This window comes from Tasmannia lanceolata, unplaced genomic scaffold (assembly GCF_043159265.1).
Source record: "Tasmannia lanceolata isolate RefF3 unplaced genomic scaffold, GAP_Taslan_0.1 ptg000003l, whole genome shotgun sequence".
NCBI classification, from domain to species: domain Eukaryota; kingdom Viridiplantae; phylum Streptophyta; class Magnoliopsida; order Canellales; family Winteraceae; genus Tasmannia; species Tasmannia lanceolata.
Window position 1 is genome coordinate 3,788,483 of NW_027518680.1, and position 26,385 is coordinate 3,814,867.

A 26,385-nucleotide genomic window follows, 5' to 3' on the forward strand; every position below is an offset into this window, starting at 1 on the left:
TAAACCGGTAGGAGTCCCCGCCAAACCCCAGCTTACCAATAAAAAAAAGAAAAAGAGGGAGAGCATATATCATTTCCCAAGATGCTGCCTTTAATATCTGCAAATGGGAGCTTGTTTTTGCTTAAATTTCTCAATTGCAGAACCATAAAGCTCTTATCATCATTTGCTTTCGGTTAAAAAAGCAGTTGCAATAAAATTTGATCTTACTAGAATTCATTACATGAGATGAAAAATGCATACAGGAATCTTTGGTGGGTATTGAATAATGAAGTCTACTTCATATATGAGAGATCATTTTCACCTTCAAAGATCCATGAAAATAACTCTGGGAAATAACTGTGTTCCAAAAGGAATACAGATGGGGCCAAGTAAGAGGAACAATGATTATCTGATGGAAGGGAATTTTGAGTCACTGTCCATCCACAGTGGGTCCTAGCGGTTGGATGGTTTGGACTTTGGATCGTTCGGTGGAGCCCAAATGAACTCTGGCCTGCTTGTACCAGAACTCAGGAACAATAGAGCCGGGCACAGTATGGTTTGTCAAGATATTTATTCCCAAGTCCAAAATGGAAGGGATGAAAATAATCCTGCTCCATACAACAAATCAATAAATCCATTTAAACTTCTGTCTGAAGGTTTAGAACATTCAGTAACTGAACATTCAGTAACATTCAGCAACTTCAAACACCACACCATTTGAAGCATAGCTAGAGAAGAAAAGAACCAAGTAAAATGCAGTCATAGGAATGAAAAAAAAAAAGGAACAATATAACTGAAATTGCACATTGAGCTCCCAAATCTCTATGACTCGATGCCACTGCAGTCCTGCCTTAATCAACAGCACATTGGTGCAAAATTGGATGAGCTTTTCCCACTCAGAGAAAACAAAGAATTATCGCTGATATCAGAAATACGATCTTGGAAACTCTCAGAGTCGAAACTCCACTGCCAGTGGGTGAAGGTTCTAATGCAGGAGGTGTGTTACCAAAGCTTGTATTCGATCTCAAGCTGTTACAAAAATTGAACTTGGTGAGCTAGATAGATGGGAAGAAAATCATTTGAAATTGAACTTGTAGAACACTCACCTTCCCGCGAAAATGCATGAACCATAGCCTGCAAAGGGTGACCCATTAGGAATCAGAAAGACATTTCTCTAAAGTTGGAATTCATGTGGAAAAAAAAAAGAATGAAATTCATGACATTAGGTGGAGGCAAGTTTTCTTTTCAAAAAGTAAGTAGGGAGACTAGTTCAAACCAGTGATTCACAAGAAATGATCAATTTGTACCAATGAACAAATTGATCAAATTGCTTTTAATGTAGAAATTCAAGAAATGCTGTTCAAAGAAGAATCTAGAGCTCACTGGGATCAGATGAACTAATCATAGCTGTACCACCAAAGTCACAGGTTCCTCCAGTTGCCTGTGTTCTGTGGTAATAATCATTGTAGGCATAGGAAGCATGGTTCTGAAGAGTGTCAGGACTATAACATGGCTGCCCAGGTTGAATGGCACTACAATTTGCATTTCCGGGCCCACAAGCCCAGTTTAAACCACTCAAAAGCCCATCATCAGTCGCTTTAGTGCTGGCCACACAGAAGGCTCCAACACCCGATGAGTTCACCCCACCAACTGGATTACTATTGAAAGTTAGACCATAAACAGCGGTCCCATTTGGAAAGAACACTCCCCAGTTCTTCTCAGATATGGGCCCCGGTCGAAGATCCTCATTGAAGAGCTCGTAGATGTATGCACTTGTGGGGATAGATGGTTGGCTCGGGGTGCCTGAATTGTTGCCCACACGGCGGATTAGGTTGCTGTTGTAGTCCACTGCATTGTCAACTGTGGCATCAGGTTCATTGGCCCCACCAAGCCAAGGCCATCCCGATTCCGTCACAAGGACTGGAATTCCCGAAAAATTTAGTGCCTCCATCGAGTAATAAGCAGCATCAACCATGGCATCGAACATGCTGGTGTAGTGAAAAAGAGTATTGGCATCGACAATCTGCTTGGTTGGAGAGAGAGGCCGGAAAAGTGCATAATCGATTGGGAAGATCCCATTTCCATTGATGTAACCATAATATGGATGGGCATTTAACATGAAAAAGGAATTTGTGTTCTTCAAAAACTGAAGAAACTGGCACGTAATATTATTCCATGTGGAATTGAAGGTGGCTGTTGACGGGGGGAATGGTTTAGGGATCATATCCATAGATTGGGGGCTTGAGATTTTCACCTGAAAATTTAAATTAGAGGCCACGAGAGCGGAATGAAGGAACTGCATGGATGGAAGTAGAACAAGGGCAGCGTCGGGGATCGAAGTCAGGACCTCACTGCCAACAGCAATGGCTGTGATATTCGTTGCTGGCAAGAAAGCTGCAACATTCCGGTTGATCCAATCAGCGGCTGTTGATCGAGATTCTCCAATCCCTAGAAGTTGGTCATTGGGAACCCCAACCATGACCTCAATTCCGGTGTTGGCAAGAGCTCTTAGCATCCGGTTATCGGTGTCAAAGAGGCGAACTTGGGTGATCTTCTGGGCTTTCAGGATTTCCACGACAGTCGCTGCCGCCGGCATGTTGGAAAGATCTGTGCCAATGTTAATCCCTACGAATGCACCTATGAAGTTTGAAAACAAGATTCATTAACAGTTTGCAGAAAAGATAAATCCAACCAAAAAAGAGCTATATATATATGTGCAATAGAAAGAGATAGATGCCAATGAAAACTTAAACAAAAGAAAACATACAATGGTGAAGAGCACAGTGTGGTTCGTGCAATTGTTGCATGCCAAAAAGATGAATAGACCGGTAGGGGGTCCCTGCCTAACCCCAGCTTACCCATCAAAAAAAAAAAAGATGAATAGACAACATACAGAGAGGGAAGAGAAAAATTAGAATAATTTCAAATAAAAAATTATTACAGTTCAAACCATAGCACCAAAGAGAATCAGGAAACAGCTAAGAAAATATGATCTTAACATGTTCTAGTTTGTCTTATGTCATACTTGAACTTGAAACTCTAAATTCTGATCCGGAAGAAAAGCTTAAGAGTTACAATTATGGTAAAAAGGTAGCATATCAAATATCATTCAGTAAATGTAACAACTTAATTAATAGGAGATAATATGGGCACCAACATATTATGGAAAAAAAAATTAAGAATGGATTAAAAAAATTTCAAGTCAACAAACCAAAACCTGGGTGAACCAAAATAAGTAGAAGAAATCTTATAAAATGCTCATCCTAGAGACTGGAAACTCTCTTATTTGATTAATTATTATGGGCAGAATTTCGATTGCGTATCAAAGGAAGTATAGACCTGAGCACAAAATATTGCTAAACAAATATACTGAAATACCTGATACACAGGAAAAGATGAAGATCAGGAGGCAAAACATGTTGGTTCTCCACTTTTCAAGCAACATTTCGCCCAAAGAACTTCAACCGAGACCACACACGTGATGTTTCCTCTCTTCACTAGAAGATCTTAAATCGTTAGAAATTCACTAAAGCACATGCAAAAGATAGAAGGCAGTTATATACTGAGATTTAACATAAAAATAACAGATAAGTAATGAATCAGGAAGGCAAAATACAGTTTAATTGTGAATTACGATTGACTTTTAAAGCTAAAAAAGGAAACTACTAAACTTCTGTAATAAGATGCAAGAGCAACTACAAATGCAATTGATGTTTGAAAATGTAAATAACCAACTACGTGCGATTTGATTCAAAGAGTCTATAAGAGGAAAGGTCATTATATTAACCTCAGGAATAAGTGAAAATATACACAAATGGCTTCACCAAAAAACATACAGAATTCAAACATACTGCTGGCACTGACATGTTTCCTGTGTTACAGATTGCATCAAAAGTTTTATCAAACTCTAAGAAAATAATTGCAGTTCATGAACAAAAGAAACATACACATACTTCTGAAAAAATCACTAGTTCATAGCTTTGTATATATGGTGACTCTCTGACTGGCTCTTGCTTTCTCACTCATTGAGAAAGGGAAGATCATCCAGATTTGGGTCGGGCACTTTCAAGCCGGGCCAACTAACGCTCGATTCCACCATTAGAACGAGATTGAATTTGATATACCAATGACTACCAACAATGTTCATACCAGGATAACGAGGGACAAGAGTCCAAGTACGATTGCTATGAAGCCTGAACAAGAAGAATAAGAAGGTATGCGAATGAGAGGCGGAGAGATCAAAAAGATCATTCACCCAAAGGTGATGTCGGTCTTCATCGAATCCCATTTGTTTGTTCTATTGGAGATCCTTCCTATCATGAATAAGATTTCACCGTCGATGATGGTAAGAGCACATTGGGAGTAAATTTAGAATGAATAAATAGAAAGGAAAACACAAAAGATCACCCTTCTCGTGGACATGGTTTAACATAATACTCTTTGTAATTCCCTATTCAAGCTAGAAGATGAATACAAATCCCCACCAGCTTTTTCTTTTCTTTTCTTTTTTAATTTTTTTATGATCAATGCAAAACAACACCAGATTTTTCTTTTTTTCTTTTTTTTTCTTCTTTTATCAATATAAAACACCACCGAGCTTCTTTTTTAATCAACTACTTACCAAGCTCACAAGATCACCGCCATGGACAACAAGTACGATCAGTTATCTAGAGATTTGGGACGTGATAAACGAGAGGATTCAACAAACAGTTCCGTCAATCGACAGGATGAGACTTGTTACACAACACATGGTGGAACTATCCAAACCTGTGCGATGCGATTAGATTTTCCTTCATTCGATGGCCAAGACTCATCTGGGTAGATTTATCAAGAGGATCAATTCTTCACTTATCACCAAACTCCCCGTCCATCAGAGAACGGTGATAGCTTCTTCCCACAGTGAAGGAGCAGTTCTTCAATGGTATATAGATGGATGGAGAAGTTGGATGTTGTGGCAAATTGGCGCGTGTTTGCACTAGCATTGGAAGTGCGGTTCGGACCTACAGATTATGAAGATCCGACTTCGCTTTTCACCAAACTCCCGTCCATCAGAAAATGGTGATAGCTTCTTTCCACCTTGAAGGAGCAGTTCTTCAATGGTATATAGATGGATGGAGAAGTTGGATGTTGTGATAAACTGGCACGCGTTTGCGCAAGCATTGGAAGTGCGATTCGGACCTACGGGGTATGAATATCTGACGGCCACATTAGCCAAGTTGAGACAAGTCTCCAATGTACAAGACTATCAAGCACAATTTGAAACTTTGGCTAATCGTACGGAGGGTCTAAATGAAGCTTTCATGATCAGTTGCTTCGTAGGAGGGCTTAAGGAAGATATTCGGTTAGATGCTCAAATGTTTCAACCTACTTCCTCGGCCGGCGTTGGGCTTGCTCGGCTACAAGAGGAGAAAATGAAAGCTCATAGGCAATTTTTCTGGACCTGACACCTGACAATGACAAAAATCAGAGAGATTCCAGCATGATTGCCCACAATTCATCCCAAACCCAACTATTACGTGACTTACTCCGGCCCAAATTCAGGAGAGGCGTGCCCAAGGATTGTGCTATAACTGCAACGAAAAGTTCTCTTCGGGACGTAGGTGCAAGACACAAATGTTGTATTTGATGGAGGGTTACTAGCAGAAAGAAATTCATGAAGAGAGTAGGAACAATGCTTTGAATCGAGATGCTAACCTGGAGGACCAGGTTATTCGAAGGGAGGGGGAAGGATGTATGCGTGTTATACATGGGCCCCACTAGGGTAGAATAAATAAGTTTAGATTTGTGTAGCTTGTGAGTTTGCTATCTAGTTGTTTGGTATGGGTAGGAGTCTAAGAGATAAGGGTTACAGTATCTAAGGGTTACAGTATCTAGATTGGTTTGGGTAGAAGTTTTAGAGTAAGTGGCTACAAAGTGGGTTTTCTATTTAACATGTAAGTAGTACTTTTTCAAATCAATGAAGAAACTTACTCCAGAAAGTGTGTTTCTGAGCACAGAGGAGGACTGACCCTGGTTTGAACCTCATCCTCCATTGTGTGAGCTTTGCCCACAAGGTCAGGAAAAGGACGTGTTACTTCTTCAATTTTTTGTCGCTTCCATGGACCTCTCGCTTTTTTGTTGCTTCCATAGAAGTTAATCTCGAACCACCCATTTAGGGATAGGGCAAACATATACACATAATCTCAAATAGGGAGAATAGATCTTGCATGATCAATTCAATCTTAAGATACTGTAGAATAGAGCATACATGATCAATTCGATCTTGAGACTCTGTCCCACTCCCATAGAAACTACTCAAAAAAGGTAGAAAAATCCCTCTCAAACATACCAATTATGATGGCCCTAACATTCACCCACCACTTGGTATGTGATTAGCCTAACATTCGTCGCCTTCCACTGATCATTGATGGTCAATGGGAAAAGGAATTTCAATAGATAACAAATCCTTTCACTTCCAAATGCACAACACCTACACCTCAGCGTGGACAAAGAATTAATCAAAGTATAAATAAAGATATTAGAAACCTATAGAAGAATATTTTCATGTCTAAAGACAATGAACTAATATAATGTCTCCTATGGATTCCCACAAAAAACAAGAAATCTTTGATGCAATGTCTCATTTTACTATATGGTAACCAGTAAACGTTTTTTTTTTCTCTCTGAGATGCTAGCTCAATGTGATACATCTAATTTCCATAAAGGAGAGGATATAGGATGGAGCTGATGTTGTTTAAGTTGGAGCAACCAAACAATAAAATAAAGAAGCCATTGGATAATAAAATAAAGAACCGATTGGACTACAAAGATCAAGGTGAATTATGAAGGTATCCTTTAATTCTCTTAAAGGGATAAGAACTCTAACAGAGATGAAGAGGCCTACCTACCCTGAATTCCGTTTCAATACTGGGAACCCATTGAATGGACCAATTCCTAGAAATATAAATAGCCACCCACCCTGAAGTTTGGGTCTAGAGTCTTAATAGAATATGGTAAGGAAATGACCAGTCAGAGATATCTCCCTGCATTCCTCATCTTTGAACAAGATAATCTGTTGCCATCTCCAATGACAAAGTTGGCTTCCATCTATTCCATACTGTTGGGAAAGTTGCCTTGTTTCCCAAGGCTTGTGGGAAGTCAGTGGAAACAAAATTAGGACCAAGGTTTTTTAGGTTTCGTCAAAACCTAAGGTATAAAAAAAAGAGAGATTTCTCTCGGTGCGTCAAGAGCTTGGCGTGGGCTTCTTTCTTGAGGTGTGTCGGCTACCTCTTGGAGAGGGAGAGAGAGAGAGAGAGAGAGTTTCTTCTCGGGGTTTCTTCTTGGGTTTTCTATTGCAGTTCTTCCTTGGGTTTCTCTTGTGACACATGCTTCCAAGGGAAGCAAATCAAATGCTAGTAACATGGCAACCCTACAAGTGGCCACCAGCCCTTGACCCTAAAAGGACATAAAGTTCTACAAGGGATAAAAATGATGGGGAAACAGAGTTCACAAACCAGAACAGCATCTTGCATAAGAGCATGTTGAGTCCTAGATAGAGCAATAGTATGGAACATGAATTCAAAGTGCAAGCAATATTTGTATAAGAGGAAAGAAAAAACATTCCGAACAATATGGGATGAAATAAGTAGGAGAAACCATCATTCCTACATAATATGTTACCATATTTGACAGCTCCTCCATGATTGATTTTCAAGAACTTCATATGGACGCTACTTTTCAGACAGAACTGTCATGGCAGGCACAACACATTCGTTATGCCGAAAACACGTAATAGTTCTTAGACTGAGAACTGCTCTTTGGACTGCGTTATACTTGTTCAAAAAATCATGCTCAAATGGAAACTGAAAATTGCTGTATTGCACATTAAAAGCACAATACATGTTAGAGGCACCAGATCAGAAGACTGAGTATTAAGGTGAATTTGCTTTACAAGCAGCTCGGAGTAATGTATATCATCTAGTTACTGTATTTTGAAATTGATCTTAGCCGTAAAGTATCTTGTTTTGGTCCTAAGCTTAGTTATCAATTCTGTTCCGGGCATTTCTGGAATATTCCGTTGCCGTAAGGAAAACAAAACAAAAAATTGTATCGGAAAGTATTGGCCTGTGTTCTGGCCAATTTTGGACATTGCTGATTGCTCCGATCATTCCACTTGTCCCGGTTTGTTCTGATCAGTACTTTTTAATTTTTTTACCAGTTTTTCTACAAAAATTTGATGTCCTTAAGGGCTTATTCAGATTAGAAACCATCTCCAATTAAAGTTGGGAGGGTTAATAATAAAAGAAACCTTTCTTTATATGGATAATATAAATGATACATTATGTTGATTTTTTATAGATGTTAATTTGATATGAATAAATGGTAGGCTCATTACAATCTGTAGTAATGTGTTGCTTTAGTTTTTGCTATCGTTTTTCTCTTCTTTTTTCTATTTTATGTTATAATTCGTGTCTCGGAACACCCACTGGAATATAATCCACAACTAAGGTGCTAAGTTTTAAAGCATCATGTTGTTAGAAAAAGGACTGCTAGCAAAACGGAAATCCATTTTGTAAAAATAGATAGGATCTTCTATCGTGACACGTGCGCAAGAAAACAAAGAAGAGAGCTTAAATCCCCATATATGCAAAAAAAGAAAAAAAAAACATTGTGAAAATGACGCAATCAACAATCATTTCCACATTTGTCTTTTTTTTTTTTTTGAAAAGATAACAGAATTTATTGCATGAAATCAGAGTCATTACTAGGGGACGAGCCTTCCCCAAAAAACAACTATGACCATACAGAAAGACTGAAATACATGATAAAGCTGAAAAACGTAACCAAATGCCCTACAGACAGGCGTGGTCGAGAATGAAGATGGTGTCCCGGTTGACCCCCTCCTTGGCCAATTCGTCAGCCATGCAATTCGCCGATCGACGCATGTGAGTTAACGAGGGATGGATGATAGAGACCAAAACCCGGATCTCATCAATCTTGTAGGCAGTGCGCCACAGCCCGCAGCTCTTGTTCTTAGCCCATGCAATGGTATTTGCAGAATCACCTTCCACAATGAGTGGGCCAAGGTTGTTTTGCACGTACAATTTCAAGCAAAATAGAAGAGCGGACACCTCTGCCTCGTTCGCATCACATACACCTGCTGGGCCGGAATACGACATTATGATAGAACCGCTATGATCCTGGATGACCCCACCAACACCGGCCCTACCCGGATTGCCGCGGGAGCTCCCGTCAAAGTTTAGTTTGAACCACCCCTCTGGAGGTGGGTTCCACCTTGGCGTGTTTTTGTCGCGCGATTTCTTCTCGGAGCTGACTGTGAACCAATTTCTCATAACGTCCCCAACAGGGTAAGGGTTACCACCCTTAGCATGAGCCCATTTAATGATGGACAATTTAATATCAAGCGTAATATATGAGCGAATATATGAGCGACTCCGCTCCTTCCCACAGAATATCCGGTTATTGCACTCAGTCCATATATGCCATGCAATTGCGTATGGGATGGAAGTCGACATGGATTCGCAAAGTCTTCCAAAAAAAGCGCCGCACCATTTCCACATTCGTTTTTATTTCATAAAGGAGTTCGGTTTTGGAACTGTTTTCCTTTTAAATAACAATAAGATTGAAATAAATCTATTTCTCCTCTGATTGTTTCGGAAACACAACAGATATTTATCCGTTAGCACAAACAACTCTGAGTTCAAGATAGCAATAGAAAGAATGTGCCAGAATTGTCTGTAATAACACCGATAAAACAGCACATAATATCACCCAAAAATAGAAATAGCAACCACTAGTAACTAAGACATGAGAAATAAAAACAGTAAATATGGAGTTATAGGAAGCTACTAAATTAAGAATTGCAAGATAAAAATGACACATTTTATGTTCTCCTAGAAACTTATCTTGCTAATTATGTAGTCAATTTCGATTAAGTCAAGTTGGCGTAGGCACCTACCAAGCTATCCTATGTCTGGGTCTTAATGTTCCGAATCTTCTGACATAATTAAATACAGTAGAACCTGTCAAAGTTAACAGCCCTAGGAACCAATGAGACGGTATTAATATAGAGGTTATTTACTTATCCAAGGAGATCTCTGGACCAGTGATTTTCTATTAAGATAGAGAGATTATTAAGATAGCCGACCCCAACTAGTTTGGGACAAAGGCTTAGTTGAGTTGAGTCGAGTATAGAGAGATTATTAACTTGTCTACTATCAACTTAGACAGCATTGTATCCACCATCAGTGCTTAGTTTAACCTGACCAAGAGGGGGAGGCACATTGCATATTAGCTAGACAATGTATTTTGAGGTCGACCTTGGTGCTAAAGCATATGTTTAGCCCTCAGTATTAAAAATATCATTTTTTTAATAAAAATGTAGAAATCAATCTCTGTTTTTCCTGTGTGTCAGAAGCAAAACAAATATTTCTTCATCAGCATAAATAATTTCTGAGTTCAATATAACAATAGCAAATATATGTTACTGATAAGAAAATGACAGAAAACACCATAAAAAAAATAGAAAATAGGAAAACACCATAAAAAAAAAACAGAAAATACAATCACTACATATTCTAGCAAAAATCAAACATATGATAGAACTCCATCCTTAAGCATACTAAGTTACTTGTTTTGGAATCCTAAAAGCATACTAAGCAGTCATACTAGTAACTCCAAGCTTCATACATCTGAATCTCCTAACATCTAGCCCCTTCTATTTTGCATAAACAAACACATTATAAAACCACTAAGCAACAAAATGAAGAGAAAATACAGAAAACCAAGATGAAAAAAAACCTAATTCTAACAACCCAGATGCCAGAAAGCAAGAACCCATCATCAACATAAATACCCAGTTACAGTAAAGAAGAAGAACCAGAAAGTACCTGTTCCCAAACTCCCCAAGCCAAAAACCAAGCTATTCTCCAAAACAGTACAAAACCCCTTTAAACCCAGCTCGACAATGGAGATAAAAGATAGAGAAGAACAAATGGAGAGAGAATTCAGAACGATTCTAGAAGGTCAAAAGTAAAGCTTTCATGTTTGGTTGTTTTTCATGGAAGGTGAACTGATTTTTAGCATGAATGCCATTTAAAGCAAGATTTTAAAGGGAACAGAAGCAGAGCCTCTGGACTTTGCTTTGTACTAGCGAAAAGCCCGGCAAAATCCGCTAGAATCTAGTGGTTTTATTTCTTCTGCAAAGGACATTTCTATATTTATAGTAGGAACTAAGAACATATCCATCATATGTATTAAAAATCTTCGTATTTTTTTATAAGGTATAGAAATCATCGCCGATCATTTCTATTTGTTGGTAGTTTAAAGGGTCCCTTTTGTGCCTTTTTTCTCAATTCAAAAGTCTCTATCTTCCGTGTTTGGGGCTAAAGTTATAAAGGTCATTGTAAGGGAGGGGGGAAATATATTAGAAAAGCATTTTGCCTCTTCATTTTCTATGACACGACAGTTTTCAAAATAAGAGAGTTGCAAATTTTTTGGCTATGTACAGATTGGCAAAGGGCCAACTGGGGTAAGGTTGAGGCCAACCCTAACCCAACCCACCCCGAGCCTCGGGTTGAAGATGGTCAACACTGACCCAACCCACCTCTAAATTTCTCAACCATAAACCAACCCATCTACCCGCAGTCCGGTCGGGTTGAGTCAGGTTGGTTCGGTTTCACCTTGGGCAAAATAGATAAACACAATAACCCAAAGATAATTAAGATAAAATTAGAGGACGGAAGGCGGGTTCGGGTCGGGTTGCCGAGGCCTCAACCCTAACCCAACCCAAGGAAATGCCAACCCGACCTGAACCAAAATCGGGTTGAACACTTGAACCCGACCCAAGTTGGACCCCTAGGTTTGACGTCAAAAAGCGTTATAGTCTGCCCACAATTCACATTAAAAAGAAGGGGGGCGAAAAATCATCTCCCATGGGAAATGCAAATTCTCAATGACATGACAGTTTTCGAAATATGCGAAGCTTCATATAAGCCCACCCACATGATGTTAGCTTGATCTAGACCCTTCTTCCAGTTGGGCCCACTTAATGTTGATTGAAAAAAATGAGGGACATTCCACGTTCAAGTCATATTATAAAAAGGTTATAGTGCTTAATTTGGGTATGTTCGGGCTATGTCATTTCAATTAATGGCTACTATGGCATCATGTGGGGGGTGAGCCCATGAGAAACTTCTAATGGTCTAATTTCGATTAGAAATTTAGAATAAAAGGCATGTTCGGTAAAGCTTCTCATTCTCCCTCAACTAAATGGACATAAACTTGATGATGAGAATCTTCGAAAGACTCCGAGTTGCTTTGGAAATTTTCATTTTTGTAATTTTTTAGCCGCACAAATGGCGGCAGAAACGAAAGAATCAGGCTTTGCAGAATCAGGTTGCCGAATTGCCTTCCGATTTTATTTTATTTTTCTCATTCTCTGCACCTAAAAAATTGGGTGGAGAATGGTTTCCGAAGGCAACCGAAGTGATAAATTTTTTGTTAGTTGAAGCTGTAATAACATGGAAATAAATCTTCTACATAAAAACATTTTTTTTTTTTGAAATATTATTATATGCATATGCATTTGATGTTTTTGAATGTTGAAAGAATTTGAGTCCTAAACATTGGCTAAATTGCACACATTGACTCTTCAATGACAAATTTTCAAAAGCTTTTTGCATTTTTTACCATAACAAGTTTTCCAATAAGGCTCCCAAAGAAACAAATTTTACATCATTTTTAAAGTGTTTCTCTAGCACATAAATTTCCTTTTTTATTTTCTTGAAAAGTTCTTAACAAGTGCTTTTTTTTCAGATGCCAAATCTATTAAGGTTCCGTTTCGTTCGACATGAAATGGGCATAAAACAAAATTTAGGACGGGTAAAAAATCATTGTAAGATTTTATTTATATATTTTACGCCCATGTTACGTCAAGAGAAACAGAGCCTCCAGAAAAATCTATGAAAAATATTTAACTAAGGCTCCGTTCCTTTCCACGTAAAAATGGACGTAAAATTTGTTTTGATGTTCATTTTTACTACATAAAACAAATTTTACGTCAATTTTTAGGCCGAAATGAACGGAGCCTAAATGTGAACTTCTACTCAAGATACCTTATTTGTCAACCCTTCTTCTCTGTTTTAATTTATAAACATCTCCATTTGTGTGATTGAATATTTGACAGCATGTTGGTTGTAGCAGCCAAGTAAGGAAGCTTAAAGTAAAGAGGGGTGCAGATATCATAACAAAGGGAATGTGAGTATTTTTTGTTTTCTAGAGCTGGCAAAGATTAAAAGACAAGGTTTTTTCCTTTTTTTTGCCCTTTACAGGAGACTCCACAAAGAGAAATCCAATTTCCTTGTCTTGATATTTTTCTTTGGGGACTGTTGCTCATCATAAAAAATGCTGAACCACCTTAACATTGAGACCACCATTTAGTATGGTCTCAGTGTGCACAGCCCTTTTCCCCTTTGTCATCCATATGTATAAGGTATGTTTGGTTGCACAACAGCCAGGATGACTGAAATTCCAAGGGTGGTCCCGAGTACGGCAACTTATGAGGAGTGCGAAATTAGGTTGATAACAAGTTTTAATTCTTTTGAAAAACTCAAACCCAATTTTAGAAATTAAGAGATCAACAATAAAATTCAAGTATGCAAGTTAAATCTAAAGTGCAAATGCAAAATAAAGAGCACAAGTAAGAGAGATTGCACCCGAGATTTAAAGTGGTTCGGTCCTCCAAACGTGAGGCCTACTCCACTCCACCAACCAAACCCGTTGATGGCTTCACTATGTGATCTTCTTAACTTCGGCGAAGATCGGTGCCGATTACAAATTCCAACCACCTTTAACCTTGGTGGCGATCTTCACCACGGAGAGTGGGCTACGCTTCTCCGAACACTCGCCCATTACAAGTTCTTGAAAAGAAAGAAAGAACATAAAACAATCCCTCACAAGGGTTTACAAGATGGTAGAAGATGTACAAATTGAGCCTATGATCCAAATCCTAATCTTTAGATGATGAGAGGCATAATCAAGTTTGATTCACTCTTTGGATGTTCAAATGAAGTTTAAGAGTGTAAGGATTGATGGTTTGGAAGTTTAGAATGCCCATATATATAGGAAAACCAAAATATGACCGTTCAATGGCATTGTGGTAATTCCAGCAAAATTTCCAACGGCTCAAAATATGACCGTTACAGTGTTCTCGGAGTTCCGAGAATATTTCTCGGAGCTCCGGAATTCTCGGAGTTCCGAGAAAAAATCTCGGAGTTCCGGGAATTCAAACAGAAGATGAAAAAATGTCTACTGGACCATTTCTCGGAGTTCCGAGAAAAACTCTCGGAGTTCCGAGAAGCCTATGTCTGAGCAGATTTTCATTTCTGTTTTTGGGCTTCCAACTTAACACCAAGATGGGATTGCTATGAGGGTTCCAAGGTGTTGGAACTCCACAAATACAATCACTTATATTTTTAGGGTGTGTGTTTATTTACTTAATTATGCCTTTCAAATCTAAAACTAAGATTGGATCTTAATACAATCTAATATAACTTGATCTTCAATGGATTCTTCAAGTCTTCATTTGTCTTGGATTTTAATGTCTTTGGCCTTCCTGAAGTGGTCCAATGAGTGCTTCTTGGCCTCAATCCAAGCAATGTTGTCTTAGCACCAATGTGATCTACAACTTAGACAATCAAACACATTAGTGATCATAAATCACTTGTGTATTGGAATCATCAAAATAAGATGTGAATGCCAAGGTGGAAACCATTGGGCTTATAATGACTAAGGAGTTTTGCTTGGCATTTGGGTGCCAGAACTCCTTGTTTAGTTGCCAATATAGGCTAATCATTGAATCTTTGCTGATGTGTCACCCTTTTCCTCTCCCTAAAAATTCCAAGACAATAACCCCACAAAAGATAGAATTTTGCTTGGATTTATTGGGAATGATGCTCTCTCCCTGTCTCTCACTATATTGGTAATGACCCCCATACCACTACTCTACGAGGTTGCCAACCAAACACCACTATTCTATGAAGTAAGCTCCAGGTAAAATACATGCAACCAAAGGTATTAGAAAATCATTACCTAGACAATGGTGGATGTGATCCAAATTCTGCCCAAAGAGTGGCTGAGCTGGTAGTCCGGTGGACCATCAAAGTAGACCTTGAAAGACAAAATCAACTCTTGGTGTAAAGGCAAACAATATAATGAGTGCATGACATGAAAAGTCTTCTACTTTTATAACTCTTTCCTCCTACGTGGAAAAAATGGTGTCCTTTCCTCACCGTCTTTATTCTCTTTCTCTGCCTTTCCCGCCAAAAGGTAACCACACTGCACATTCCTTTTTATTATTTCTTTACATAAACAAGAGGAAGTTTAAACTGCAGCAGCCCTTGCAAACATGATGGTGATGTGTAGCCAATAGGAGAGCCCTCTCACCTCTTTTTTGCAAGGCCTCCCTTCACTCTAGAATTCCTCCATAAACAAAGGCTAAGACCCTTCTCTGACAAACTTAAGGGGTGGTGGTCTTTTGACATCAAAATTGTAAACAGTAGGGTACCTTTTGTATATCATCCTTGAAGGAGAGGCGGTTATTTACGATTAGCCCATGGAATGGATGGTCTTGTATAAAATCCATCTCAATAATCAATTTAATGTTTTTGGTCATCGTCTTACAATAACTCTTTAGGCGATTGTTGGTCTTGAATTTGGCCTAAAGATTGTGAAAATTGCTTTTTCAATCTTGCCTTTTGCAGGCGTTGGTTTTGGTTTTGTTTCACCACAGAGGTGCACTAAAAACCATAGTACACGGTTTTTAAACCAGCATAAAGACGTTATCTCGAACAAAAATCAGAAATTGTAAACCCAAATGTTGCTGGAAAATGCCAAATCTGTTGTGGCACTCAGTGATGCATTAATACAATAGATAGACATCAACGGTTTAAAGTATTCGGCCAAAATCTTAGGAGAACCAAGTAGTTTTTGGGAACTAATTCATCGTCTAAAATTAGATTTGCTCCTTAATCCCCCCTTCGGATTGCAGGAATTTTCGGAAGAAGTTAGGAACGAAAAACCTTTTCCAGAATTTCCTGCATTCCCTCTGTTTGGTTACACAGAAAAAAATAATGTCCTTCAACTTATAATGAAATCCTCTAGATAAACCATAACCATATCATTTCCTTCCAAGTCATGAAAAGGGAAAATATTCCCACATTTTTTTTTTTTTTTTGCGTGAAATGTTTTTCCTGCAATCCAAACAGGGCCTCAAAGAGAGCTGGAACAGTAAGAGAGGTCTAAAACCTCTAAGCTGTACCTTAGGCTTCTCTAATGCCTGCAATAATAAGAATAGTATAGTTCTATTATAGACCCGGTCATGTTCATCAGAAGCAATGCAAAAAACACAGCCCAAATATCCTTCACACACCGACCAAAGAGAACAAGCTGCAAGTTGCTTGCACCATACAACGGTGCAACCGTTACTATTACTATCAAGAAATATGGCCTGCAAATGGTTAGTTAACACAGAATCTGCATGCCATGGGCTGCATCCATGGTGAAGGTGGTAACAGAATGGACGGTCCTGATCAATTGATAAGGTAATAATCTCCATGACCAGAATAGAATAGAACGGTAATGCAGAGCAAACAAATTGCACCGTATAATTCGTCTTCATAAAGTAGTTATAGAAAATTTAGTACCAGAAATAAATCCGCATCACATTTCATGCAGTGAACAGGGTAAGAACCACTTTAGGACGGCCAATTTCTACACAGCTAGCAAGTTGGTGATAGCTTAGAAAAGCCCACCTCAGCAATCCAACCACATCCAGTTAATCAACACACAGAAACAGAACTAGAGAGACTAGGATTGCAATTTCTAACTTATACCCTGGTGTTTATTCACTAAAAGACTAGGATTGCAATTTCTAACTTGTCCCCTTGTGTTTATTCACTAAAAGACAGGGACCTTTCTCTGTGTGTTCGACTCTTTGAGTAGTCTACAGGGTTCTGACTCCTAGAGCCATGATAGGAAGGCGAACGGGAATAAGAGTGCTCTCTGTACCTTTTATCTTCTGGTGAAATGGACCTGTGACAGCAGAGGAGCAAAGACCATTATTAAGCCATGCAAAAATGTGACAACTTAATCTAATTAACTGTTACATTTACCTTGAGTAATGCCTTTGTTGCGGTGAAGGTGAATCGTAGCTAGGACTACGAGAACGAGTTCTTGCATATCTTGGAGATCGCGAATGGCGTGGAGACCGACGGTGATCATACGATCGGCCCCTAACAATCCAATCATGGGCAAATAAGGCCCAATCAGAAAAAAAATAAGCAAGATTCTCAAATATTTCCACAATGCCTCCATTACTACTGTCATAATATCCTCTGGGTTATAAATACAACCCAGAAGCTAACAGTAGGGGGCCCAAGCAGCAAGTTGGCTAATTTATATATTGCTTCTCTAGTTTGTTCCTTTTACTTATAGGTCAAGAGAGTTTAAACATTGGACTACGAAGATAAGCTTAGTTTACCTAAATCGTTCTCTGGCCCTCATGTCGGATGGCTTCTTTCTATTCTCCTCTGCAAATAAAACAGTTAGTTCCCGGCCAAGAAGGATTTGCCCATCCATTTGATACTTGGCTTCTGCCGCATCAGCAGGGTCCACATATTGGACAAAACCAAAACCACGTGGTTCTCTGTAACAGATGCGAGTGTCAGTATCAAAAGAATGGAATGCATATAAACATTATCATCAGATCCCCACACAGTAAAAGAACACAAAATAATGCTAACCCATAAAACTGCCAAGAAAATCCCAAGAAATGTAGGAGGTCATAAGTAGATATATGCCCCTGGAATGTCATACAATTCAAATAAAGCAAGCACCTGGCTGCTGACCTTTCACACTTCAGAGTTTAAAGATGACTTCAAATCCTTCAAGACTTGAATATCTTCAATATGTATAATTTCAAACCCAACCTCTTCCAATATCACCAACCACACTCTTCACAAACATTAACATCCTCTTCAACAGAAGTCTTATGATTTGACTGAAGTCTTCAATACTTTACTTTCACTGCTAGATCTAATAATAAAAACATCCAACTTTCAATAAAAGAAAAGTAGATTATAAAGACAAGCTCATCCATCCAAATGATAATTTAGGAAAAGAGAGGGTTTTCAATTGATCATAAGATGACAGCTGAACTTCATTCAACATAAAAACACCCATAATACAGGTCCAAAAGAAGAACAAAACAAAAACAGACTAAATTTGAAATAACGGACTAACTCTAGAATGTCCAGCAGTCTCCAGCTATTATATGATTTTTTGTTTTGAGTTTTGAGTTTTTCAAGGTGTTGAAGAACAATAGTTGGCACGATATGCATACCGAGTATGATAATCACGTGGCAAATAAACATCCTTAAGAGGACCAAATTGCCCAAATGACCTGCGAAGATCCTCTGGCCTGCAAAATGTAAACCCACAACTTTAAACAATAAAGCACGTAAATAATGGATAATGAATGAAGAGAAGGCGTTTAACAATACTGACGGACAATATAGTAGACACCAACTAGGAATAATTTTTAATAAGAAAAACAGATTATGTTAACCAAAAAAAACAACAACAGTACAACGCAAGGGCATTGCCACCACAACTAAGGATCAAATCCTAAATATAAGTCTAGTAGCACAATTTTCATAGAGTTCCAATGAGATGTTAAATAACAGATAGGAACAAAATTAAAATAATTAAGTAAAGTTTTTTTTTGGTAAGTACAATAATTACACAACTAGAACCCAACTAGAACCAAGATTAGAGCCGGGTAGATTCCTTTTACCTTCTTCATGAATTTTTTCTAAAGGATTCATGTAGCCGACCCCAACTAGTTTGGGACAAAGGCTTTGTTGAGTTGAGTTGAGAGAATAATTACACAGTTAAGAACTAGAAAAAGGATGTAAAAAGTGGGTAACAAAAAAAGTGGGCAACAGCCAGAACCAAGTCTTGTTAGATGAGAAACAACCACAACAGTTACCGAGCAATGAGAAAAGTAACTGAGAACAACCTACAATCATGGCGAAGGTTGCGAACTAGAAGGCTAGTTGGAAGATCCCTGCTACGACCTCCATAGCGACCCTTCGGGCTAGGGCTCCGACCTCTTCTTCCATAACCCCTTGGTGGAGATGGACTGTAACTATAGCTTCGTTCCCTCATTTCTGCACAATAACCCAACACATGTTACTATTTAGGAAAATAAGAAGCACAGCATGCAAAACTAGAATAAAAGGGGAACATTTAAAACAACTTATAAATAGTATTGTGTACAAATGATTAATGAAATGTTTACATACAATACACCTGAAAAACTATGCTTTATTGACAGAACATATAACACCGAAAGAAGTCAAGCCTTTTTTTAAATAACTGCATTCATTTATATACTAAGTGATGGAAGCACTTTTTTTTGTATATGAGCAGGGGTTCTACTATATTAAGAAGGGGTTCTTTAAGCTCTGTTTGAATGCCACATGCCTGGCATCAAGGATTTCCCAAGCAAAATAATGCACTTTTCTTCAACTTTATGGTACTTGGTTGCCAATTTAGCATCGAAATCCCCAGAGACTACCAGACAAGTTTCGGAGGTAATAATTGCATGTCCGTTGACGTGGCATCAATGTCCCCTCCTTATACTTTCCAAGCCAAATTTATCAAAAGGGGAGGAATTTGGCTTGGAAAATTATGCCTTCTCTTTCTCTCTCTTCCTACTCTCTTTCTATATCGGTAATGATGCCCCCTCACACTGCTCTACGAGGTTAGCAACCAAACACTACTTATCACTATTCTACAGGGTAAATTCTAAGTAAATCAAATGTTTGTCTCCTCCCTATTGACTACTTATACCACTAATCTACAAGGTAACTACATGTATCCAGACAGAGCCTAAATGATGGAAGCACATAATTTTCCAAGGAAAGATATGAGCAGCTAGAAGGAAAGTCGGACCCATTTGTTCAATCATCCAAACCATTTATCTATTAGCGACTGTTTGGTTGCCACATGCCTGGCATCCTCAAGGATTTCCCAAGCAAAAAATGCACTTTTCTTCAACTTTATGGTGTTTGGTTGCCAATTTAGGACCCAAATCCCTGGAGACTACCAGACAAGTTTCAGAGGTAATAATTGCATGTCTGGTGACATGGCATCAATGTCCCCTCCTTATACTTTCCAAGCCGAATTTCTCAAAAAAGGAGAAATTTGGCTTGGATAATTTTGCTTTTCCTCTCTCTCTCTCTCTCTCTCTCTCTCTCTCTCTCTCTTCCTTCTCTCTCTTTTCTTTTTATATTGATAATGACACCTCCCACTGCTCTACGAGGTTGTCAACCAAACACTACTTATCACTATTCTACAAGGTAGATCAAATGTTTGTCTCCTCCCTATTGACTACTTATACCACTAATCTACAAGGGAACTACCTGTATCCAAACAAAGCCTTAGGGATTTCAATGGATGGGCATGCATCAAAATCCACTCCCACCGGACGATTTTAACCTTTTGATTTATGATGAAAAATAATGATTGTTGATTACTCGATTCTATATTTTCACACCGACCATTTAATGGCCACAAATGGTAGGGTTAGAATCACCAGACGGGAGTGGATTTTGATACATAGCCAATCAAGTTTGGATCATTGAACAAGTGGGCCTCATTGTATTTCTAATCAATCGTATTTTTTCCCGAAAAAATATGAGCATCCATTGTATAAGAACCCATTAAGAAGATCAGAAAACCATTAAGAAAATTATCTCTTCAATCCAACCAAGAATAGGAAATCTCAGTGCCCCAAAAAAAATTCAAAAGGGAGCAGATCCACTGTATTCCACGACAAAAGACATGTCCAGTTACGAACATACAGTCTCTGTGCTTTGTTCAGTTACGAATGTACAGTATATGTGATTTCCTTCACACTATAGTTCGTTAAAAATTAATGAGTAAACATGCTATAGCCTATAGGAATGACTTCTGCAATGAATAAATGTAAGAACAAATATGATAGAAAATATAGAAAATACCCCAAAAACAATATTAATAATCAGCCTGCAAAACAGAAATAGGAGTAATTTCCATCGATCTCATTTTGGGTTCAATATTTCGGGATTTGATCTACAGGTGAAGCTCATAGAGATTATTATTTTTGTCCAGAGACATTTACGTACATAGAGAGGAAAAACTGAATAGATGTGTATGACCTAGATGTTCCAAACCTAGCACTTATGTTTTACATAGCTCTTGATTTAAAGAAGGAAAGGAAAGGAAAGACGACATTCAGAAACGCCGCAAAATAAGAACATCTAGGGTTGGGGCTTCAATGTAGAAAATAATATAGATAGGTTATTGGAAGCTCCATTGATGTGTGCGAGTGTGATTGAAGAAAACATCATTGCAAATGTGTGTTTGCAAATATAATAATTGATAACAAAGCGTAAGCAGGAAATTCTCTCTAGATAAACCCTAGGCGTCTGTAAAAGAGACGATTGTGTTGAAAAAACCCTAGGCGACTGTAAAAGAGACGATTGTGATGAAAAAAAATAAAGGGAAAGATCTGGAAATCCTAGCAAAGAGGCAAAAAATAGTGCAGAGAAATAATACCTCAAAAGACACCAATAGCGAAAGGAAAATCAGATGAATCTCTCTCTCTCTCTCTCTCTCTCTCTCAGCTTCCTTTGCTCCTCGATTTATGCTCTCTTTTAAATCACATTTGTAGAGGGGTGTGGCTAGAATGCGCTGGTGGCTCAAATACCCCCAATCACAGTCAGGATTCAGGACTAGAGGGCTCTCTTGTTTTTCATTTGGAAAAGCCCCCTCTGGTAGTGTAAAAGAGTAGTTTAGCCATTTTTCCATTGAGCCTTCCTGCTCCCTATTTGGAAAATACAATAAAATAACCATAGATGAATAGTCATTCGATGCATAATCGTTTTACTATTTCATTTCCTATCTAAATAAGTATTACTTTTTGAAGTATTTCCCATACAGTTGCTTCTTTTTCCCGAATTTTACTTTTTGCAATCCCTATGTTTGAAGCAATATGTTGTCACATTAGACCACGAATTACAAATGTCTAGAAAAGTTCTATCGCTATTTCTCGAGGTAATCCACATCGATGTAATGAAAGCGAAGGGACCACGACAATGATCGAACGCCATGAATAATCGACCCGTTTACCAAGGAGAGTCTCACGAAATCTTCCCTCTTTACCTTCAATTACATCCGAAAACGACTTGTAAACTTTATTATGACCATCCCTCGTAGAAGTGCTTCGAATCATTGCTATTTGACTCATACTTACTCTAAAAAAGTCGAGGTATTTCGAATTGTTTGTTAACACAGACAAAGTAAGAGAACCGGAGACTTAACATTGCTATCACAAGAGTTGCAAAACCTTATGGACAACCTAATATTCTTGCAGAATATATAGCTCTACAATTAAAGAATAGAGTTTCGTTTCGAAAGGCAACGAAAAAAGCTATTGAATTAACTGAACAAGCTGATATAAAAGGAATTCAAGTGCAAATTGCAAGGCGTATCGACGGAAAAGCTGGAGTGGGCAAAATAGTACTCATCATGGAATTTATCAACAACATTGCCAAAGCTCATGGAGGTGTATCTGTATTTGGCTCATGGAGGTGTATGTATATTTGGCGGAGTAGGCGAACCTACTAGTGAAGGAAATGATCTTTACATGGAAATGAAGAATCTGGAGTTATTAATGAAGAAAATATTGCAAAATCAAAAGTAGCTCTAGTCCATGGTCAGATGAATGAACAGTTGGGAGCTCGTATGAAAGTTGGTTTAGCTGCCCTAACCATGGCGGAATATTTCCGGAAAAAGAAATGGTAGGTATAGCCAGTCCGTGGACGACCAACCAGTTGCGCACTGTAAAAATTGGATAGATACGATCTATGGTCATTGAGGCCTCCTAAAAGGATCTACTAAATTCATCGAGTTGTTTAGAGAAGTAGTCATTTTTCCTGTTTCATTTATAGAGGGGAAGGATCTAGGGTCAGTGCCAATCAATAACTTGGAACAACTTCGTAAGTATATCTTCGATATAGAAATCCAAAATTTCAAATAAAAAAACACAAAGTAAAATTTAATGATAGTTCTTTATCTTTTTAGTTGTTCTGCCGGATCGGTCGCTCAAGATCTTTGATCTCCACCTGGACCCAATGAAACAAATTGGATCACTTCTTATGGATTTGTTGAGAATGACTGGAAATCCTTTATTTTTGCAAGCCGATTTAGGCTCATCCAACTTGAATAAGTTAGGCCCTGGCCCATCATACTCAAGCCCCACCAATTAAATTATTTAAATAACCATACAGTGGCCCAAATGTAGAGTGGAGATGCGCGTTTACCGTTTTGAATGTTTAAGCTTGGGGCTACAATTACAAGTCAAAACTAATCCTGCAGTCATAATGAGCATAGAATGAAAATCAAAATTCTATGCCCAGCACCTGTCAATTGTGCGTCTGCCTCCACTGTATCAGAATTCAGCCAGCCCACTCTTCCATAGTGAAATCAAAATTTATATTACAGCATTATCACAGCTGCATTCCTTGTGATCTATGCAATAACTTACAAAATCGATTATCCCTCTTTATCATGGGAGAATGGTTGGATTCTCCCTCGTCATCATCCGAGAATGGTTGATCCAGTGAGGCCACATCTTGGGTGTATGAAAACCACATTTGCTTCAAGTTTCATTCGTTGAACTCTGGTGGCATGTCTCGAGGTGACAGGACACATCATGATAATGAACTCTCCACATACTCCATTGCCTTTTTCTTTACATACTCTACCCGTTCTTCTTCGCCGCAAGATTTCTCATACTCTAGATACTTCTTGAAAATAAACTGTAAATGCCACGTTCCAGGTACAGTTAATATAATTAAACATGGCGACTGTCCACAACCCAAAAATAAAAAATAAAAAATAAAAAATAAAAAAATTTAATGCAATCCACAAGGACCACAACATACCTTCATTTTCTTTGGTGGAAGACTTAAACAGGTAGCCCTCTCGAATAGTGAGCGGATTATTTCTGCATCTCCCAGGCGAATCTCCTGTCACATTAGAAAAAAGGTTAGTCAGCACATGTTAAATGAGGACTATGTTGATAGAAAGGTAGATTACAAGGAAAGCTATAAATCTTACTTGGTCAAGATAAATGCTCCACAGGTCTGTTCTCTTTGGGTATTCTCGCAATATTCTTTCGAAATGGGATCGTCCTCTATCAGGAACACCGCATTTGAATTCAAGGATAGCGGTCTGTGAGATGAACTTGATATGCTTTTTAGGATCAAGGCTGGAAAGAGCACGCTTTACAACAGATTCAACTCCCTCTTTTCCTTGCTTCAAGAGGCTTTGTACACGCTTTAACCAAACCTATAGTTCGACAAATGAAGCCTTTAGGCTTTTTAATGTTTTGGAAGGAAGAACGTCAGGGCAACAACAAATTACCTTGCACGATTTCTTGAATTTTTTGGCCATTTGGTCCACAAGTTCATCTGCCAGCTTGTGTTGTTCGGTTCTTTCATACATCCCAAGGAGAGCAAAATGTACCTTTTTGTGATCACATGTCTGCAATGCTCTCTGGAACATTTTCATGACGGCCTCCTGATTGGTAATTTAGTTAGAAAATTCATAACCAGTCGCAGAGCCAATATGGATATAAGAACAAAATAATGGCATATTTCATTTTTACCTCTGGTGGGCTTCCATACTCATTTTCCAGATTAAAATAAGCCACCCAAATGTTCAGCTTTTCTCCCTCTTCTCGGATATTTATTGTTTTCAAAGCCCTTTCCAAAAAGAAAACAAAAAGATTTAATCATCAAAAATGGAAAATCCATAGGGCAATTTATAAACACCGTTACAGGGTGCATACGCAGTGATCTGTGTAGACAACAACCTATATGATGTATGAGCAATGTACATTTCTTTTATGTACAATTCATTAAGGGTATATTCGTAATCTGTCAATGGAATATTATACAAAGTGAAGGGGATACAGTTAAGACTCAGCTTGATACTCCCATTTCCCTCAGTTTCATGTGCAAGCCCTAGGGTTCTCGTTCTTCTCTCTTATCTTCAATATTGAGAGAGTTTGTCATGGTATTAGAGACAGGGACATGAAGCAATTGAAGTCTTTGGTAGTTCTCAAAAAAATCTAAGCAAGTCTCTCTCCTTCCATTCTCTCTCTTTTTCCCCTCATTATCTCTACTCATACATCCATCCAAGAACAACCACGCCACTATACCCCTTCATGAATCCTAGATCCAAAACCCAACATATCTAGGGGCTGTTATAGATCTGGGCGTTTCAGTTACAGATCCAGGGGTGTGGGGTACAGCTCTAGGTTTTTTGGTAACAGATCTAATGGGTTTTGGTGTAAATCTCGGGGTTTGGGTTCTAGATCTATGGATTTGCGTAGCAGATCTAGGGTATGAGTGACAAGTTGAGTCTTTAGTTGTCTCCCCTTCACTATATGTAATATTCCATTGACAGATTACAAGTATACCCTTGATGAATTGTACATAATAGAAATAGCAGAATGGTACATTCCTCTTACATTACATAGGTAAAAGCTGTGGCACATTAATAATAAATATATCGTTACATGTGACTTGTATCCACCCTGTAATGGTGTACATAAGTCACCCCATCATCCACAATTAAGACTACCAAAGTTTACAAAAACGGATTCTCTGAAAATTTCTTTTTCGAGATCATCTATCTCTGCTCCTTAGAAGTTCATTTTTTGAAAGAAACAATCAGTTAATATAAAAATTGAGTAGAAAACCCGGAAAGAAAATTAATGACAGATAAAATAACAAAATTCTAAAGTTTGTTTTTGCCCCATTTTTTTAATTTTTAACGCTTCTTTTGTCTTGAGGAAGACAATCCAAACCAAGTACAAATGAACAAGCATGAATACTTTTCTTAAACAGCTTATGAAGAAATAACAGAATTTGTTAACTTTGTTAGCTCAAAACAGAATTTAAGGAAAAGAACATTGAAAGATTGGTGAGCTCTCACGGGAACTATTTAATTTTCATTTTCTCATAAAAAAGAGCATGAGAATGAATAAATCCTCAATGTTGTTAAAAGTGCTACAAAGATACCTTTCAGCAATTGAGCGGGCCTTCTCAACATCAGCCAGGGAGAGCATAAAAGCCATGTACTTTATCCAGACAAAACTACTATTTGGAGAGTTCCTCACCATTTTCTCAAAATCATCAACAGTTTGTGGTATATCTTTATCTAGAAGCCTTTCTTCAGCTGCCCTAATTTCCAGCTCCCTGCACAAAAAGTGTACAGAAGGGGAAATTT

General features: G+C 38.3%; 3 protein-coding genes across 6 annotated transcripts in view; all 3 read right to left on the reverse strand.

Annotated features, from left to right (window-relative positions):
* Positions 1–186: 186 nt before the first annotated feature.
* On the reverse strand, positions 187–11,296 carry LOC143848118 (O-Glycosyl hydrolases family 17 protein). Of its 3 annotated transcripts, none has more exons than XM_077356965.1 (5): positions 10,869–11,296; positions 3,358–3,471; positions 1,363–2,616; positions 1,086–1,113; positions 187–1,008 (listed from the first exon to the last, which is right to left on the reverse strand). In XM_077356965.1, exons 2-5 carry the CDS (start codon positions 3,422–3,424, stop codon positions 876–878), a joined length of 1,482 nt encoding a protein of 493 aa, XP_077213080.1. In that variant the 5' UTR covers positions 3,425–3,471; positions 10,869–11,296; the 3' UTR covers positions 187–875. The 3 variants fall into 3 exon arrangements, with proteins under 3 accessions (XP_077213080.1, XP_077213072.1, XP_077213063.1); XM_077356957.1 differs by having other exon boundaries at positions 3,358–3,505; XM_077356948.1 differs by having other exon boundaries at positions 3,358–3,476; positions 10,869–11,295.
* Positions 11,297–16,572: 5,276 nt separating this feature from the next.
* On the reverse strand, positions 16,573–21,890 carry LOC143860233 (serine/arginine-rich SC35-like splicing factor SCL30A). 2 transcript variants are annotated; one of them, XM_077370799.1, is made up of 6 exons: positions 21,643–21,890; positions 19,058–19,208; positions 18,380–18,457; positions 17,519–17,683; positions 17,151–17,270; positions 16,573–17,070 (listed from the first exon to the last, which is right to left on the reverse strand). In XM_077370799.1, exons 2-6 carry the CDS (start codon positions 19,204–19,206, stop codon positions 16,929–16,931), a joined length of 654 nt encoding a protein of 217 aa, XP_077226914.1. In that variant the 5' UTR covers positions 19,207–19,208; positions 21,643–21,890; the 3' UTR covers positions 16,573–16,928. The 2 variants fall into 2 exon arrangements, with proteins under 2 accessions (XP_077226914.1, XP_077226922.1); XM_077370807.1 differs by lacking the exon at positions 18,380–18,457.
* A 1,443-nt stretch (positions 21,891–23,333) lies between these two features.
* LOC143848144 (RIBOSOMAL RNA PROCESSING 5) overlaps positions 23,334–26,385 on the reverse strand; it is a 43,582-nt gene continuing 40,530 nt past the window's right edge. Inside the window, 6 exon segments of the mRNA XM_077356990.1 lie at positions 23,334–23,906; positions 24,033–24,116; positions 24,208–24,438; positions 24,514–24,669; positions 24,758–24,854; positions 26,178–26,354. Coding sequence (XP_077213105.1) covers positions 23,799–23,906; positions 24,033–24,116; positions 24,208–24,438; positions 24,514–24,669; positions 24,758–24,854; positions 26,178–26,354 — 853 coding nt within the window. The 3' untranslated portion in view covers positions 23,334–23,798.